Consider the following 18,265-nt stretch of genomic DNA (forward strand, 5'->3'; position numbering starts at 1 on the left):
TTTCTACTGACTTGAGGAATGAATTTCGCTCCTTCAATGCTGCCAAAATTCTGAAGAGTAGGCAAACTATCATGCCTCCATGTCAAGAACATTCTTGGATCCACATAAAACTTATCTAGTTGGCATGACATTCTTTGATCCTATTAACTGTAAAATCTGCTGTATCTAACATCTTCCATCTGCTGCTGTGATACTCTGTCTACAACCTCTTTAAGAAGAGCTTCACTGGCATGCCACAAGACCTATTGCAGAGTTATCAGTGCTATCAGGCTGCTTTCAAAGGCTTCGAGCAATTTACTGTAAAAGTCTTAGTGACGATCAATTACAGGCCCGTTTCAAACTTACTGCTGCAATTGAGAAAACGGTTTCCAAACATTTCCACACTTACTTTGTCTCAATAATTGACTTGCTATTCTCCAGTGTAGGTTTCATCCACACGACAGCACTCCGACTGCACTTGTCAGGGCTTTAAGTGACACTTCTTTAATACAGGCTATCTGAGTTTATTGCTACACACACTGCAAAACTGGCCCTGGCTTTCTGGCACAGTCTATTCACATCCCACTTAAAATACAGACTCATTGATTTCATTGCTAACAACTAAAGTTGACCCTTACTAGATTTTTTTAGGCAAAAATGTAATTTTGAGTGTTTAGAAATATCAGAAGATGCATCCTAAATTCTTTTTTGTTTTGCTAAAAACATGACAACTCTATCACACATCTTCTGCATTTCTGTGTGTATCTGTACTTTCAGTAGTGTTACTTATCCACTGCCAAACATGCAGATACCCACATACTGGGGTTCCCTGTCAGAGTTCATGGAGGAATCTAATCCAGTTGCTGTGCTCAACTATTTTTTTTTTAATAGATTTTTGTCTTTGATTTTTAAGAGACTCTGATACCAAGAAAACCACAAATTCTGATATATCATTCTGATGTTTTGGACTAGCTCTGGCATCTACTGAGTGGATCTAAATGTTCCTGAAGGTTCAGTGGAGAGAGCTCGCCTCAGAAAAACTATTCTATGATAATTTTCTCTGAGGAGATTTCTCTATAGTGACAATTCCAACAGTATCTTTAGTTTGGGGGAGAGGGTAAATCCTCAGCCTGCTGTGGCAAGCTCAGATACTCTGTGTTGCAACTGCAAGTTGTGGTCCAAGACATTGAAGACAGCTGTGGAATGAGAAACTGCTTTACATGAAACACAGCCTGAAGCATTTCACCCATCTGTTGTCAGTTTAGAGACACTTAAAGAAGGCTCCAGGGACACATGGGAAAACACTAGTGCTGTTTAAATAAACCCATCGCTTCTCCCAATCATTTCTCAGGTTAAGTGATTGAGAAAAATCTGCTTAATACTGCTAGATTCTGCTCAGGGGACATATGCTCCATCAACTGGGCTTCAAACACTTGTTACTATCATTCATCCATTGCTGGTTTGAGTCTGCACATGGGATGTGACCATCAGCAGACCAGTATTCTCACAGTAATCTGGTTTCTTCTGTGCATGTAAACAGTGTCAGTGTCTGCTACAAAAACTACACAAAACTTCTACGGCCACTTCTAATGGGAACACATTACACAGAGTGAACACGTCCAGCTGCCTGAAAACATGTTCCAGCTGTTGGCTGTGAGACAGAAATGTACTGAGAGATTCATGGTAACACCATCTGATGTGTCCTTTTTCAAAGGGTTGTCTTTATCAAACAGTACATCCACTAACTCCAAAAGTGACAGTTTGTTTGTTAAGAGGCCTGAGGCTGGCTGTCCTGAGTCTCTGCGCTGCTGTTCTCATAGTCTTTGTGCAAGTCCAGCGGTCCATACAGGCCCTCCAGTACAGCCAGTACTCTGCTCTGGACCGAATCCACCTGCTCAACTGGGCAGTACTCGTCTAGACTGGACCTGGAAACATACACGTTAGCAAACACGTTTAACCTTTTTCTGAATTTCAATTCAGACTCTTAGATGTTTAATTCTGCGTAGCTGTGTTACTTACCTTGACATGGTCACCAGTGTAGGTTTGGGCAGCGCCTTCAGACACAGCTTTACAGCTGAGATGAGTCTGTCGATCTCCTCATCAGTGCTGATGTGGTGAGGCAGCTCAACAGAGTCACAGGTTAATCCTGCCTGATGCACCTAAGAGAGAACAGATGGAGAGAGGAGGAGGAGGAGGAGGAGGAGGAGGAGGAGGAGGAGGAGGAGGAGGGGAAAGGAGGAAAAAAGAATAAAAGTTATGATGGGGAAGATTGCAAAGAGAAAACACGGAAGAGCACATCAGAAAAGGCAAGAAAACAAAGCCCAGTATGAAACTTGATATGTGTCATTTCATTTTAGCTTTCTATGCTTTTACTTTGAAAGGCACTGTATTATCATTATTATTCAATCATTTCTGAATATTTCTTTCATGTCACACTGAAAACTGAATGTGCAAATGTCCTTTTGAGTGAAAAGTTCCATGTTGCAGCGAGAGCTAAACTCCTGCTATGTAAGTAAGACAAAACGACGGCTCCACCACCAACTCCATGATTCAAAAACACCCAGCATCCCAAAATGACCTCTGTACATAAAAATACACAACTGTATGGACATGTCAATTATTACTGCATTCATGCCATAACATAGGACAGTAATTACATACTAGTAGCATTTATAGTGTCTTTGTGGCTCTGTGCAGTGGGACATACAGTTTCAGAATATAAGCACATTAACATTCTTACCATTTCATAGTCTGGGCACAGATTTCTCGACTTCAAACTGGAAACCAGTTGGGTTAATGAAGCCATCCTGAAAACACAAGTAAGGACAAAGTGAAGATAACACGCTCCAGCTATGGCTGAAACAAATCATGGACAGATGGAGCAGTGGCATGGACTTCCTGCTTACAGTTACTCAATGCAAAGCTCTGCATTTTACAGATGACACAGTTGCAGTCGTGCTACACTTCATGTGTCAGTGATCACGCAAAATGATCCTTATGAATAAGTGTCAAAAATCTTACTACAGAGTAAACTACCTGATGCCTATTGCAGGGTTAAAGTTGATTTTGTGCAGTGGTGGGTGAGTGAAAGCAGTGTAACAGTGATTGCGTAACAGCAGGAGAGCAATTTGTGACATTCCACAATGCAGATTGAGTTGCGAGTCTGCTTGTTTCACTTAAAGACTCAGAAACATAATGTGCTGTTACATCACAGGGTTTAAGATGTCTGCTTAAAACTCCCAAGATGAGACACGGGACAAAGAGTTGAAGGTCATACAGCATTTCTTAAGAGGAGGTGGAGAGAAAGAGACAGTGGAGAGTCCCATGATTGAGTTTATGAGGAGACGAGCCACCCGATGTTCTGCTCGAGTGTCAACGAGCTTCACATGCCAAGAGAACTAATGCTTTCATTACTGGGACTAAAAACCTGAAATGTGAAGCCAGAAAAGTATATGAATCATCCAAAAGCCACATCCAGGTAAGAAAGGTAACAGAGGGCAAATCATCCCCTGAGGATCCGGCTGCCATGAAGTCACTAACCAGCCCGGATAGAGAACATGAGCACAGTGCTCAGGAATGCCCAGGCTATCGCTTCATCAGTTCATGGTTTCTGTGTGTGCACGTGTATGTCTGAGAGTGAGAGAGACAGAATGGCAGTATTTCCTTTAGAGTTGAACTATTTGCCTTATGAAAATGGCAAATTACCTGAATATTATTATTTTTCAGATGTGATTACACACTGCCAGTCGAAACTGGTGTGTTGGGGTTGGAGTTCCTGTTCCTGACGATAGCAGCCGTAAACCTAAGCCACTGACTTGTTTGGGTGGGGTGGGGGGGGGGGGCGAGCCCCGCCATTAAAATGGCTAAATCCCTGCAAAAGTGCAAAACTTCAATAAAACTTTTTCATGAAGCATGCTGCTGCTCGGAGATGGCCGTCTCTCGTATTGATGGGACATCGAACTAAACACACAGGCAGAGGAAGGGGTGGAGAATGTCACTGAACTCATCGTTCAGCCTGCTTCCTGTGAGTCACACTGACTGTAGCAGCACTCTATGGTGAGCAGTAAACTGAGACTTCAGACACTCGCTGATGAGCCCAGAGAAAATCTTCACCCTGGATTGCTGGCCCAGCGTGTAACCGTCTCTTCTCCATCGTCCTCGAGCAGGTCAGCGAATGCTGCTTCCAGGTCTTCTAACTGATGTACACGACGGTCCACACACTCATCAAGCTCCTCCTGGACACACACACACACACACACACACACACACACACACACACACACAAAGTGAATTGTCAAAACATAAGAAACGTACAATAAAAACTCCCCACACTTCCAAAAAGTTCGTGGTAAGAGTGAAGTAGATGGTGTGGGTACAATGAAGGTGGGTAAGCAGGTGCACTGGAGGATGTGGAGTTTCTTCTTCAGAGGGTTACACTTAGATTCACACTCAGTGGAAATATTTCAAACTTAATCCACTTAATGGATCTCTCTGACTCAGCATCATCATATACAGTCAAACGCTGAGATTTTGCTGAAGTATTCACTGTTTATACTCTTGTGGTAACTGAAATTACTCACCCAAACGGTTGCTCTCGCGAGGCAACAATTACATGCAGACACTGACTGCCCTGTTCAACATTATCAGCACACAGTCCTCACACATACATCACTGTTCACATAACGTTCACCCACACATGGGCGCTCTGTGCTCGTATGTAGAGAGGGCTGGAATCTTTGGTCTGACCTCATCAGCATCAGGACCAGGTCCTCTGAAGTTGTAGAGCTCCTGCAGTATGGAGTACTCTTCCTTGACAGAGAGACAACATGGAGCTGAGGTCAGTTCAGTGTTACATTTAAGCTACAGAGGGATCCATAGATGGACATACTTCCATATTATGTAAATTAGCACATTCATTGGACTTCAGGTGGTAACTGGTGTGTTTTTAAGCTACATGGGTTAAAGACTGTGTCGAACGGTGAGTAAATATGTCCCTTTGGACATAATACGGCTATGCTCATCAACTTGTATTCAACAACTGTTAGATATAATCAAGACCTGTTACTCACTATAGGTCAGAGCAGCACGATAACAGCACTTCAGCTTTTAAGAATGTCATTACATTATCATGAGGTATCACATTTCTGTCACATCAGCTGGTCAGAAATGTGTCTGCCTGGAACGTACTCCAGTCTGGTTTAGGCTTGCGGTCCTCCTGAGTGTGGTACCATGTAAACTGCCTGTTAACGTGTCACAGACTCACCAACAAGCTCTGTTAGTTTGGAAGATCTGTCATGTCCACGTGCAGTTTTACTGTGGAACAAATCTGATGAACACATTTCACTGCCATCGTATTCATCTTAATTCCTAAAATATGTGGACACTGCAGATCTTTGTAGTTTTGTAATCACCAGACAGGATGTATTCCTGAATGTCTGTATTTGCACTGATACTACACAGACTTTAAGCTCGCTACCAGTATTTTCAGTTTCATTAATGAGCTGGATACTTTTACTTTCTGTGATGTGTTTTTCCCATGTAATACTGAAGGTAAAGGAGGTAGAGGTTAAAGCCTATAATATCATCATCATCATCAAAATCATTACTGTTGTATTTATGCTTCATATTTTTAAATCAGTAATTTCATGAAGATATGATTTGATGTCCTGCTTGAGTTTCTCAGTGGATCATTATTGAAATAAAGGCCTATTTTACAAAATATTACGTTACATTCATTTGCCAAACACAAAGAAGCACAGTAATTTGGGGGTCTTGCTCAAGGACACTTTAGCATGCATGAATAAACGAGGAGCTCTGAGATTAGAACACCAAGCCTTTCATCAATGCCTGACCCACTCTAACACCTGAGCTACAGACACTGAAATCCTGGATGTACCAGCCAAGCAAGAAAACAGGGATAATGTCTAGAAAACATCTCTGTGAGGGTGTTACCATATTAGGAACCCTTTTGTTTCTATTTCAATACAGGATTTTTCCATTTAATACCCCATGGACAACTTTCTGGATATGATGTATTTCCTGTTGAAACAGACCAGGGATCATTCCAGAGTCCGCTCTTAAGATGATTTCCTGTTTTACAGGAAGTTAAAATCTCTTACTGTTGGAAGTGATTCAAATCAACAATTATAATTTCAGAAAGTGTAAAAAAAAATCAGGTATCTGTAAGAATTCTCTGCATATGCAGATGTCTGAGTAAACACATCATTATGGTTGAAGTGTAAGAGCAAGCACATGTGCTTAAAGAGGCTGCTACAGACCTGAACAAAGAGCTGGAGTCTCCGAGTGGGATTTACCTGTGTGTATAACTCCTTGAAGGGATTCTTACATGAGAAGAAATCCAAATCAATATCCAAGATGTATGGCTCTGTCTCACTCAGAAATGCAGATATTCTCTTAACAACATAACTGGTAGATCCTTCATCGTCAGTGCCCAGGCTTGGCCCATTGCTGCCCTCTGCTGGCTGCCATGTGTCAGTGCATCTTGAGAGGGGCTCAGAGCAGCTGGCTTCCCCCGCGATACTGTCCTCTGTGCGGGGCCTCTTGGCAAACCATCTCTCTGTGTCCACTTCTGCTTTCTTTTCTGAAATGTCACAGCAAACAGAATAAGAGTGTAAGGTGGAAATCTGTCCATTAGTGAATTGAGTTAAAAGCTGAAATACAGAATTCCATCGAAATTAAAACAATAAGAGACAGAAATAGATTTTGATTTTGTTTGTTAAATATAGTCTGTGCTTTAAGTGGGAACAAAGCTAACTGCACATTGTTAAGAATATATGATACATGCTGAAGTTGACAGGCTGGGTAACTGATGGAAATGATGACAGGCTTGCAAAGGTTTCCAGTGCCACGAGGGAGGAACTCCTGTATCTCACACTGTCAACTGTCGCTTCACATTGTAACTGATGTGACAAAGCAGTGTTTGCACTGTAATGCATTCCAAGAATGAAACATGAAACCCCACTTTTGTTAAAAAGAAAGGTGGGAAGGAGATGGTGATGCACAGGATTAATGAGCCCTGCTAATCTGACGTCTTCCTGCACAACAGGCAGAATGCCCAGTTCCAAGCGTCTGATGGGTGTAGAGGTGTGTGCGGTTATTTTGCTGATGCTCCGTATAGTTTGTCCATGATTTCATCAAGGTTAACACTTCTCAAATCAGAGGCTGAAGATTTATCAACATATGTGTCCTGCTGCCTTTTAGAGCCAATATTCACACATTGCAGATATACTGCTATGTTGGCTGATGAGTAGCAAAAGCATTTTTTCATCAAAGCCATCACAGAGAAACAACCACCTACGGACAGCCGTGACAACTGATGCTAATTCCAGTGAAATACCAAGCGAACCCAACAGCACTGGTATGGAGGATAATATGGCTAACACAATCAAGCCGAGCTATGGACGAATTTCATGGAATCCAAGTTCACAGAACCGAATGTACCGCGACATCTCCACCTGCACAGAGGACGGCTGCAAACTACAGCCAGATGCAACTCGGTCCAGTATGGGCACACAGAGAAGAACAGCAGTGACAAAAGCTGTCAGATAACAGAGTTAGGAGTCAGTCTTCCTGATGTGTTGGACCTGAGTTGGCACAATGACATCCTAATCCAAAGGACACCTGAGGGCTCCAACGCCTGCCAGTACATAACCACACCCCTTCCCAAAGTTCACCACATTGGGCCCCAACATGCGAACACTTCCTTCTCACCCAGAGCGCTCTTCTGTAACATGGTTCAGTCCTCGTCCACCTCCTTCAGGCTGCCCACTGCTCTCCCCTGAAACTCGGTGGAAAAGATATTGTTTTCTGTTGTGATTGTAAATTTTCCACATGGATTTAAGACGCTCCTGTTGCACCTGACCATGGTGAAACTGATTTGGGGATCTACTGAGAGTGTACTCAACTCAGAAAAACAGACGAGGAGATACTGAAGAATGATGACAGTCTATTGACTCCACCGCATTAAGTCAAAGCCACTAGCACTTATTTTTCTCGCTCTTCGCTCTGGTTGTGTGAGCGCTGAGTCTACTCTGCTAGTTTCAATACAAATTGGCTCAATAATCCAGTCAAGCGCAGTGCTTGTGCAGACCTTCTGCGCACACATTAAGTGGAGGCTGTGCTCATACAGGAATATCAATTGAATAACACAGTTGTCTCCTGTTTTAGTAACTTTATAAAATATCACATGGCTGCTTAAAACTTGTTTACATGCGAAGCCAGATGTTCTTTAGTGGTGTTTAGAGCAGATATTAACACCATTGTTAGCCCCGCTCTCGATCATTCAAGCTATCTAAGTCAGCACTCCCAGAATGCTTCTTCAACCACTCTGAATAAACTTATCTCAGACCTCAGCCTTGCAGATAAATTCCACACCATTCAACGTTCTTTGACCCAATAGCTTCTGTTCACATAGCTATAGGACTTACTCTCACAGTGATTATATATTCACTTCTGCCTCGCTGACATCCAAAATTCCTACAGCAGTTCATTTACCCACACACACTCTCTCTGATCACAGTATTGCATTGTCCAAAAATTACCTATAAATAGCCCTAAAAAGCTACCAGCTGATGTTTCAACACATCACTGCTGAGTAACAAAAATGCACTTTTTTAGGCATTTTCATACCATCCTTGGTATGAAAAGAGGAAAATCTTAAGGGTGTGATGCTATTGGAACAAATGAAGCAAAGTCATTTTCTAGCTTTATGTGAGGTAATAAACAAACACATATTAAGATGTCTGCATTTCATTTACCTTGGGCTGAAGTTAGCAATGTGAACCTCTGTGGGCTGTAGTTTTAACAACTCATTCACTCCATTCCCTGCTAGACGTGGGAGGTCGAACTTATTAGTTTTGTACTGATGAAATATCTACTCTTAATTTCTGTGTGCACACCTCTGACAGTCCATCATATGTGGAGAAGGGACCGTTGCTGTTCTGTGCATGACATTGCTGGTGAGCAGTCTGGGACATGTTAGACCCTATCCCTAACCTAAAAATGGCAACCACAGACTGACACACTTTAGATTTCTGCGCAGGATAGATCTCACTTCCAGAAAGCTTCACCTGATGAAGCTCATATCCTCTCCTGGCTGCCAGCTGTCTTAATGGGGACCCAGGGCCTCTTCTGTAAATGTACTGGAATGGCCCAGGGGAAGTGCCTTTCTGGAAATGGTATCTACTACCTTATCTGACCTACCTGATATTAAAGTGCCATATTGTCCAAGGCTACTCCTATTGAACGATATCTCCTCTTTAGATCTCTCATTTCATCAGAGGATTGCACTTCCTGTCGGTCTGACAGTGGCAAAAAACCTTCGCTGTCCGCCTCCTGATTCTCTCCTCTGGAATCACTGGTTGCAGTCTTTCTTGGATTTAGTATATATGGAGATGTCAGCGGTAAGAATACATAATGCCAAACAATTCACCATCGGTGCACATTTTGGGCCAAAATCTTATAGTGTGTATCATATAATGCCTATACTGAAATGTTTGAAAAAGACATCTGCTGCCAGGAGGAGGAGTCGGCTCTCCTTCAAAACTGTTACAGTTTGGTTAATACAGCTGTCCTATGCAAACAAACATATGGTGAGTTTAACTGGAAAAAAAATGCTGAACAGACCAAAAACAAACAAACAAACAAAATAGAAATGCCAAACAAGGTTTGACCTCATCTAGAAAGAGTATCACCATCAAATAGTTGGTCCACCATCACTTGAATGTTCCACTCAGTATGTGTCCTGGTTGCAAAAAAATCTGTATCAGGGTTGTTTGTTCACATTATATGCTTATTATATGCTTGTGTGAAGAAATTTTTATGGTTGGCTGATAAATTATTATCAGATGCTTTTAAATTCCAAGTATCAATATCCGTATTGGGATGAAAAATCCATTATCGATCAGACTCGATCAGAGGGCGGCAGGGTTTCAATGAACTGAAGCTTTTCATACACTATACAGCAGCCGTGGACAACAGATGCTCTAAGAATCACTGATATGTGTTTATGAGATCAATGCATACTAGCTGCAGCTAAGAATGTGTTTTTGTATTAGGAAGGGAGCAGCTCAAGGCCAGCACAGACAGCCAGTCTTCATACGGACGTGCAAGCATCGTATCAAAACAGACTGTGGACTTCTCTTTCAAAGAGGAAAAAAGCAGCTTGCAAAAAGCAGGCATTCTAAATTGAGCTGTGAATACTTTGTATTGTACGTGCAATTCCCATGTTTTGCAGAGACCTGGTAATTTCTCAGCATGTGTCTTTCACACTGAGGCCTGCACTCACTGACTCAATCTTCTTGGCGATCAGAGTGAGTGCTTTCAAAGTGAGGAAATGCAATTTTGCAGCTCTGGTCGACACTGCCACGCTGCTTTGGCACTGAGAGAGGAATCAGTCACTTTAGTGGTGGCATTGGTGATAACAGTCAAGAACAGGCTGCGTTCAGTTGTTGATGTTGAAAAGTTCAAATGAGCCACACCTGAAGGATCCCAGGATGCATAACACGCACAAGAGTCTTCAAACCTTCTGGAGACGCTTTTAAAATGGTGCTGCTCATCATAGCATTACCTTAAAAGCATAACAGTTATTTATGGGTAAAATTTTTACATTTAACTAGAATTATCTTTTGGTTGTATGCCTCTACCAACCAGCTGCATTTACATCCATGACTTTCCAGACTCATATGTAGTTAAGACTTTCACTATGGGGACGTGTATGACTGCAGTGAACAATGTCCAGTGAGAAACATGATGTCTTCACTTTGTTCCAGAGGACTGAAGGAGAGCTTCATCACATGCAGACAACAACAATCGCCTGAAGCTCAGAATCAGCAGAACCAATGAGCTTGATGGACTACAATGCTTCAAATATGGATGCTGCTGTAGAAGAAGCTACAAACTGAATTCTTGAGTTATGGACAAAAATGTGTTGTGTGTGGCTACAGTGACCTTTGACCTTTGACCATCAAAAACTTCTAAGTTGAACAATTGCAACAATTTTAATAAAAAATGAATCAGAGGAGGTTAGCTCCATGGTATACTCCTCAAACCCGCAAATTAAAGCAAACTTCACGGAAAATAGAAAGGAAATGGCGTTCTACCAATCTGGAAGAATTTCGGTCCGCCTGGCAAGACAGTCTTAAAATATACAGGAAAGCCCTCCGCAGTGCCAGGGCAGCCTATTACTCTGCACTAATAGAGAAAAATAAGAACAATCCCAGGTTTCTCTTCAGCACTGTAGCCAGACTGACAGAGAGCCATAATTCTGTTGAACCATGTATTCCTTTAGCTCTGAACAGTAATGACTTCATGAGCTTCTTTAATGATAAAATTCTAACTATTAGAGACAGAATTCATCGACTCCTGCCGTTAACAGGTACTGTTTTGTCTTCAAACGCAGAAATCGTAGAAACTGTTACTCAGTCTGTCGCAGTCTTAGACTGTTTTACTCCTGTTGACCTTCACCAACTAATTTCAATAATTTCATCATCAAAATCATCTACCTGTATTTTAGATCCTATCCTGACTAAGCTGTTTAAAGAAGTATTACCTCTAATTGACTCTACAGTTTTAGACATGATCAATCTCTCTTTATCAACAGGCTACGTACCACAGCCCTTTAAAGTAGCTGTGATAAAACCGCTACTGAAAAAGCCTACTCTTGATCCAGGGGTTTTAGCCAACTATAGACCGATATCCAACCTTCCCTTTCTCTCAAAAACTCTTGAGAAAGCAGTTGCCAATCAGCTGTGCGACTTTCTAAACAATAATAGTTTATTTGACGATTTCCAGTCAGGATTTAGAGTGCATCATAGCACAGAGACAGCACTGGTTAAAGTTACAAATGACCTTCTAATTGCATCTGATAAAGGATTTATCTCTGTACTAGTCTTATTGGATCTTAGTGCTGCATTTGACACCACTGACCATGGCATCCTATTGCAGACACTGGAACATTTCATTGGCATTAAGGGAACTGCGCTAAGCTGGTTTAAATCCTACTTGTCAGATCGCTCTCAGTTTGTACGCGTTAATGACGACTCCTCTGTGCTCACTAAAGTCAGCTATGGAGTTCCGCAGGGTTCTGTGCTTGGACCAATTCTATTCACCTTATATATGCTTCCTTTAGGTAAGATTATCAGGAAGCACTCAATAAATTTTCATTGCTATGCAGATGATACCCAGCTATATTTATCAATGAAACCGGAAGAAACCAGTCAGTTAACTAGACTACAAGCATGTCTTCATGACATAAAGACCTGGATGACCTGCAATTTTCTGATGCTAAACTCGGACAAAACTGAAGTTATAGTAGTAGGCCCTAAACATCTTAGAAAGTCACTTTCTGATGACATAGCAGTTATGGATGGCATTGCGCTGGCCTCCAGCACCACTGTAAAGAATCTGGGAGTTATCTTTGACCAAGACATGTCCTTTCACTCCCATGTAAAACAAATTTCAAGGACTGCCTTTTTTCACCTACGTAATATCGCAAAAATCAGGCATATTTTGTCTCAAAATGATGCAGAAAAACTAGTCCATGCATTCGTAACTTCCAGGCTGGATTACTGCAATTCCTTACTATCACGCTGTCCAAATTCGTTGCTGAATATTCTCCAGTTGCTCCAGAACGCTGCAGCACGTGTTCTGACAAAAACCAGGAAGCGAGATCTTATTTCTCCAATACTCGCCACTTTGCACTGGCACCCTGTAAAGTTTAGAATAGAGTTTAAAATTCTCCTCCTTACTTACAAAGCCATAAATGGCCAGGCCCCTTCTTATCTTAAAGAGCTCATAGTACCTTATTGCCCTACTCGAACACTGCGTTCCCAGAATGCAGGTCTACTTATGGTTCCTAAAGTCTCAAAAAGCAGAACAGGAGTCAGAGCATTTAGCTATCAAGCTCCTCTCCTGTGGAACCATCTTCCAGTCTTTGTCCGGGAGGCAGACACTGTCTCTACATTTAAGAGTAGGCTTAAAACTTTCCTTTTTGATAAAGCTTATAGTTAGGGCTGGCTCAGGCTTGTCCTGGACCAGCCCCTAGTTATGCTGCTATAGGATTAGACTGTCGGGGGACCTCCAAAGATACACCGAGCTCCTCTGTCCTTCTGTCCCTCTCCATCCGCACGCTCTCATGTCCTACCACGGTGTGTTACTAACTTAGCTCCTTCCCCGGAGTCTCTGTGCTTTGTCGTCTTGCAGGTTCCCATGGACAGTGGCTGAATCTGGATTGTGGATTTCAGCTGCATCTCCTGCCTTGGCCCTGCCTGACATCCACTGCAACTGCTACTGCTGTTATTACATCCACTGTCACTGTTACTGTGACTGCATGTCTGTCTCTCTGTCTCTGTCTCTGTCTCTCTCTCTCTCTGACTGCATTTCTGTCTGTCTGTCTGTCTGTCTGTCTGTCTGTCTGTCTGTCTGTCTGTCTGTCTGTCTGTCTGTCTGTCTGTCTCACTCTCCCTCTCTTGCTCTTCCTCTCTCACCCAACGGGTCGAGGCAGATGGCCGCCCACCCAGAGTCTGGTTCTGCTCGAGGTTTCTGCCTGTTAAAAGGAAGTTTTTCCTCGCCACTGTCGCCAAGTGCTTGCTCATGGGGGAACTGTTGGTTTCTTTGTAGATAAAAGAGCTTGGTCTGTACCAGCTCTATATGGAAAGTGTCCTGAGACAACTTCTGTTGTGATTTGGCGCTATACAAATAAAATTGAATTGAATTGAATTCATATCATTGGAAACTGCATGTCTCCCTCATAAAACATCCTTCCAGCAGAGCTCAATCAACTGAGGAACACAAACACTTCTGGTTGGATATCAGAGTAATCCAACTAGTCTAACTCCACAAGAGCAGGGTTACCAGCATAGATAGTGATAGAGTTGTTGGACTGACTCCAGAGAGCGTCTGTCTGTCTCCCTCAATTGTTAAAGTACACACCTGAAGATGAGCCGTGACTTGCTTTGACAGGATTGACTTTGACCACATTCAGTCTGAGAGGTTTGGAGTTCTCCAGCTGCTCTTCACACACATACAAACCATCACTGAGGAAGTAAGTGTCTGTACTGGTCACCCTGAAGAGAGAGAGAGAGAGAGAGAGAGAGAGAGAGAGAGAGAGAGAGAGAGAGAGAGAGAGAGAGAGAGAGAGAGAGAGAGAGAGAGAGAGAGAGAGAGAGAGAGAGAGAGAGAGAGAGAGAGAGAGAGAGAGAGAGAGAGAGAGAAAAAAAAAACAACCCATAAATAAAGCAGAATTTACTTTTTTTTAAACTTTGTTTTTACTTTGACCAATCCTTTCTGACATACAGTCATTGAAAACAGCACAAAGACAATATATTTACTGTTTAACTCATCAGCTTCATTGGTTTTAGTAAATATCTGCTTATTCTGAATTTGATGCAGCAACATGTTTCAAACAGGTTTGGACAGGAGCAGCTACAGACTGGGAAAGATGTGGAATGCTCCAAAAACACCTGTTTGGAATGTTCCACAGGTAAACATGCTGATTGGTCACAGGTGAGAGGATCATGATTGGGTATGAAAGGAACATCCTGGAGAGGCTCAGTGGTTCACAAGCAAGGATGGAGAGAGGTTCACCACTTTGTGAACACATGATTGGATAAAGGAGATTTGTACATGGGCTTTTAATTTCTGTTTTTTGCAGCATCCCAACTTTTTTGAATCCAGGTTGTGCTCACAAGAACGATAACAGAGAAAGCTGTAGCACCCAAGCTAACAGGAGAGTCTGTACAGGCCTAAACAGGCCTTACAAGAAGTCTAACAGAAGCGGATGATGTGTTAGAGCTCTAATGAAAGTCAACAGGTGATTTCACACAGATGGATGACTCTTGTCCTACCTGATGGTGGTGGTGGACGAGTCTCTTCCTACAGCCATCCTGTGTTCTCCCTCTCTGATCTGCTGGGCCCAGTATGGATGCAGCCACGCCACACAGGACACATGGCCAGCATACACCATGGGCATGATCCAGTTTTCTATGCTCAACTCACTGGGAGGGGAGACATGCAGTGATTGGTGGAGTCCAACACAATGCCTATCACAGAGCACACTGGGTGAAAGGCAGTGTTCATCCTGCTGATTCACAACTGAAGGTTTGGTTCAACCAAGAAACAAGAAAACAGATTCTCTCAGTTAACCATAATGGTATGTAGCCATGCTCACTGTTCTCATTATATCGGTATTACATCTGGAATCAGGGCTGGCAGCTTGACCTGGAATCAGTATCTAATCAATCTTAATGATGATTGACAATATTAATCTATATTTATTCTGTTTACTTCAGTAACATGAACTACAGTTACATGTTTTTAAATACAATTGTGCAGATGTCTACCCTGTTCATGGGCCGGAGAAACATGTATTTAACATACACAGTAGATTAGAAGCCTTCTATCACATCTCTTGTGACTATAAAAATAAGCAATATCATAAAAAGTGATGAATAACACATTTGGGCATCCTGTTGCCTCTCTTTCTCTATCAGTTAGAGGGGACACTCACGGTGGACGACATCGACTGAAAGTGCTGTGCTGTGGTTGAATTGATGAATTGACTGATTCATTGTTGTACTTTCAGCTCCATTAAAATGGTGCCCTGCAAACGAAAGCCTGTCTGAAAGAAGTCATTCAGTTGCAACCCACAACACCAGAGGCACATCCACATTCCCTTAATGGGGACCCTTAATTAAAATAAACTGGGAGATTTATAAAGTCCATTTTGGTAGTTTTTATTTTTGGTGCTCCAAACTTTGCAAAAATGCATCCTCTCTGTAAAGACAGTGTCTGTAAAATTATACTGTAAAATTAACTAAACATAATCCTCAGCTTGGGCAAATACAAGCCACAGCTTCATGATTTGACTGTCCCCGTCCTCTGAACCAGACTGAACAAAGTGGTTGGAATCAATCAGTCTCTGCTCTAACATACCGCACATCTGAAACAAATCATACCTGAAGAGTTTCTCCTTATCGAAGACAGTGTCAGCAGACATGTTGACAGGGATGAGCAGATCCGGGTGGGAGTCTAAGTGAACCATCTTTATGTTCTTCAGAGGGAGGTGTCTCGATGCAATGGCACGATAAATATGACACACCACCTAGATAAAGATACAGTAAAGTAAGTAATTTTGAGATCTCTGACTCTGTTATATGATGAATAAACTGACAGACTGTTTAAGATTAGAAGAGGTTGACATTTATTGGAGGGACAGAATCTTTCAAAGAATTGATGCTCAGGTGCTCAACATGTCACTCTTTCATCTGAATGATATTGTACTGATAACTGCCACAACAGGCAGCCATAAAACAAGACCTGTTCAGAACCCATACGAATCACACACTCACTCACTCACTCACTCACACACACACACACACACACACACACACACACACACACACACACACACACACACACACACACACACACACACACACACAGAGCCAAAGTTCTGCTATTTTCTTAACAAGTCTTGGTGCAGCAGTAACTGAAGATCCAGTTGATGGCATAAATCTAGGCAGATTACAGCAGGTTTGATTTACCAATCCCAACAGCAGGAGGACACAATCTGAACCTTACTTAAATTCTAAGAGACTCATCAGAGGCACTCAGTTCATATCAATTCAGATATTTGGGGAATAAAAATCTGGCTGATGACATCTGTTTTCTGAATCAACGACAGACAAATTCACTGGAGGGCCAGAGGGGTTCTGAAAATGCAACGCAGGAAACAAAACAAGCGAGTCCTGTAGTCTGCAGGTCTGAGGCAAGTGGACAGACATGGCTCACATCTTAACAGTACCAACAAACTGAAGGGACATAAGGACAACTCATAGGACACGAGTGAGAGAGACATTTGATCATGTGCGTGGCTGTTGTATGTGTGTGGTTCTTCATGATCAGATACACAGTACTCCAGTAAGCTGACGTCTAATCAGCGCTTACAGTCCATGTTTGGTGCTGTAACTGGAGAGCTTGCTAAGAGGCTGGTGATTGGTACGGTAAGTGACAGGCTTTGACATGAACACTGACATGAAAACCACCACAATTACCATAAAACACATTTAGCTGTCACTATAAAGATAATGCTGGGCATACTTAATAATAGTTAGCAATAACGTGGCGTGGGAGCACGTCCTCCCCATGCTTAGGAGAGCTCATTACTGTCGGCTGTTTTAGCTAGCCAGGCATTTCGCTGACGCTCAGTGGAAGCAATACTGCGCTGCATAGTCGAGCTGTATTCACACAGAACCAGGCTTACATCATGGTGGTCCTCTACTATCCACACTGGCAGCTCCTTGTAAAACCTCTTCATGGGCACAGAAGTCATTGTAACAGAGAATAACGTATGTTTACGCAGCCCGTGACAGTAACGTTATTCCTCCCCTTAACTTTAGCTCATTAATGTCACGCCCTCATGCCTCCGACTCCAAACACAAACATTTCAATCACGTTCCGTCAGAGAATGTTTGGATTCTGCAGCCCGCGGAACCTGCTCATGACCCACCGGAAGGGACACCGGCATTGTTTTTATGTCCGGATAGAAACAAAAGTCGGGATATAATGAAATGCTCTTCGCGGTGATAATAAGTAAACTAGGATGAAAAGTGGGGACTTAAAATTGAAAAGATATGTTTTTTAAACGTGGCAGGTTGAGAAGCATTATATAAGACAAAGTGTTCAGTTTAGAGACCTGCGGCCGGTTTATAGCTACCGCCGTTCTATACATACTGTGCCAACAATACAAACTGAAAATAAAACATAGTAAGTTACATAATGTAAAATAAGATGTGTTACTGTATAACAGCTTGCTCATATTTGTCTTTTTAGATCTGAACTAGTCATGTTTTCTTATGGATCGGGAATTATCCTTGGGCTGATATGCCAAGACAACATTAAAGTGGCTCTGTGGTGAAATGTATGAAATCTGTCTTGTCCCCATTGTCACTATCATTCCAGAATGCATTAGTTTACAGTATGAAATACATGTAAAATCAAAATAACCAAACTTCAAAATTCTATTATGCTAGAGCTCTTTCTGATACATTCTGTATTATCTTTGCTGTGCAAAATACGGTAAGAAACATTTTATTTGATACTTCTAGAGAAGCTCAAGCAAGCCCAGTTGCCTTTGGAAAGCAGGTACCATGAAATGGTTGAATGAGGATCTTCACAGTCTTTTCACTGCAATTTTCGGAAATTATTAGTATTATTATTTTAAGATTAGTTGACACCAAATAACTTTGCCATACAGATCTTTTGCAGT

General features: G+C 42.2%; 1 protein-coding gene across 1 annotated transcript; it reads right to left on the reverse strand.

The window, feature by feature from the left end:
* Positions 1-453: 453 nt before the first annotated feature.
* Positions 454-17,531, reverse strand: c11h5orf22 (chromosome 11 C5orf22 homolog). Its single transcript, XM_070974682.1, has 10 exons — positions 17,261-17,531; positions 15,954-16,099; positions 14,844-14,993; positions 13,930-14,063; positions 6,294-6,580; positions 4,726-4,788; positions 4,093-4,214; positions 2,720-2,786; positions 1,999-2,138; positions 454-1,904 (listed from the first exon to the last, which is right to left on the reverse strand). The coding sequence occupies exons 1-10, from the start codon at positions 17,327-17,329 to the stop codon at positions 1,748-1,750; spliced, it is 1,335 nt and encodes a 444-aa protein (XP_070830783.1). The 5' UTR covers positions 17,330-17,531; the 3' UTR covers positions 454-1,747.
* Between the last annotated feature and the right edge of the window lie 734 nt (positions 17,532-18,265).

Source organism: Chaetodon trifascialis, chromosome 11 (genome assembly GCF_039877785.1).
Source record: "Chaetodon trifascialis isolate fChaTrf1 chromosome 11, fChaTrf1.hap1, whole genome shotgun sequence".
NCBI classification, from domain to species: domain Eukaryota; kingdom Metazoa; phylum Chordata; class Actinopteri; order Chaetodontiformes; family Chaetodontidae; genus Chaetodon; species Chaetodon trifascialis.

Bases quoted from the DNA above. Each gene is read 5' to 3' on its own strand.
- c11h5orf22 (XM_070974682.1), bottom strand. From the start codon at position 17,329: ATGACTTCTGTGCCCATGAAGAGGTTTTACAAGGAGCTGCCAGTGTGG. The intron at 14,994-15,953 runs GTATGATTTGTT...CTCCCCTCCCAG, and splicing joins GATAAGGAGAAACTCTTCAG to TGAGTTGAGCATAGAAAACT. The intron at 14,064-14,843 runs GTAGGACAAGAG...CTCTCTCTTCAG, and splicing joins TCGTCCACCACCACCATCAG to GGTGACCAGTACAGACACTT.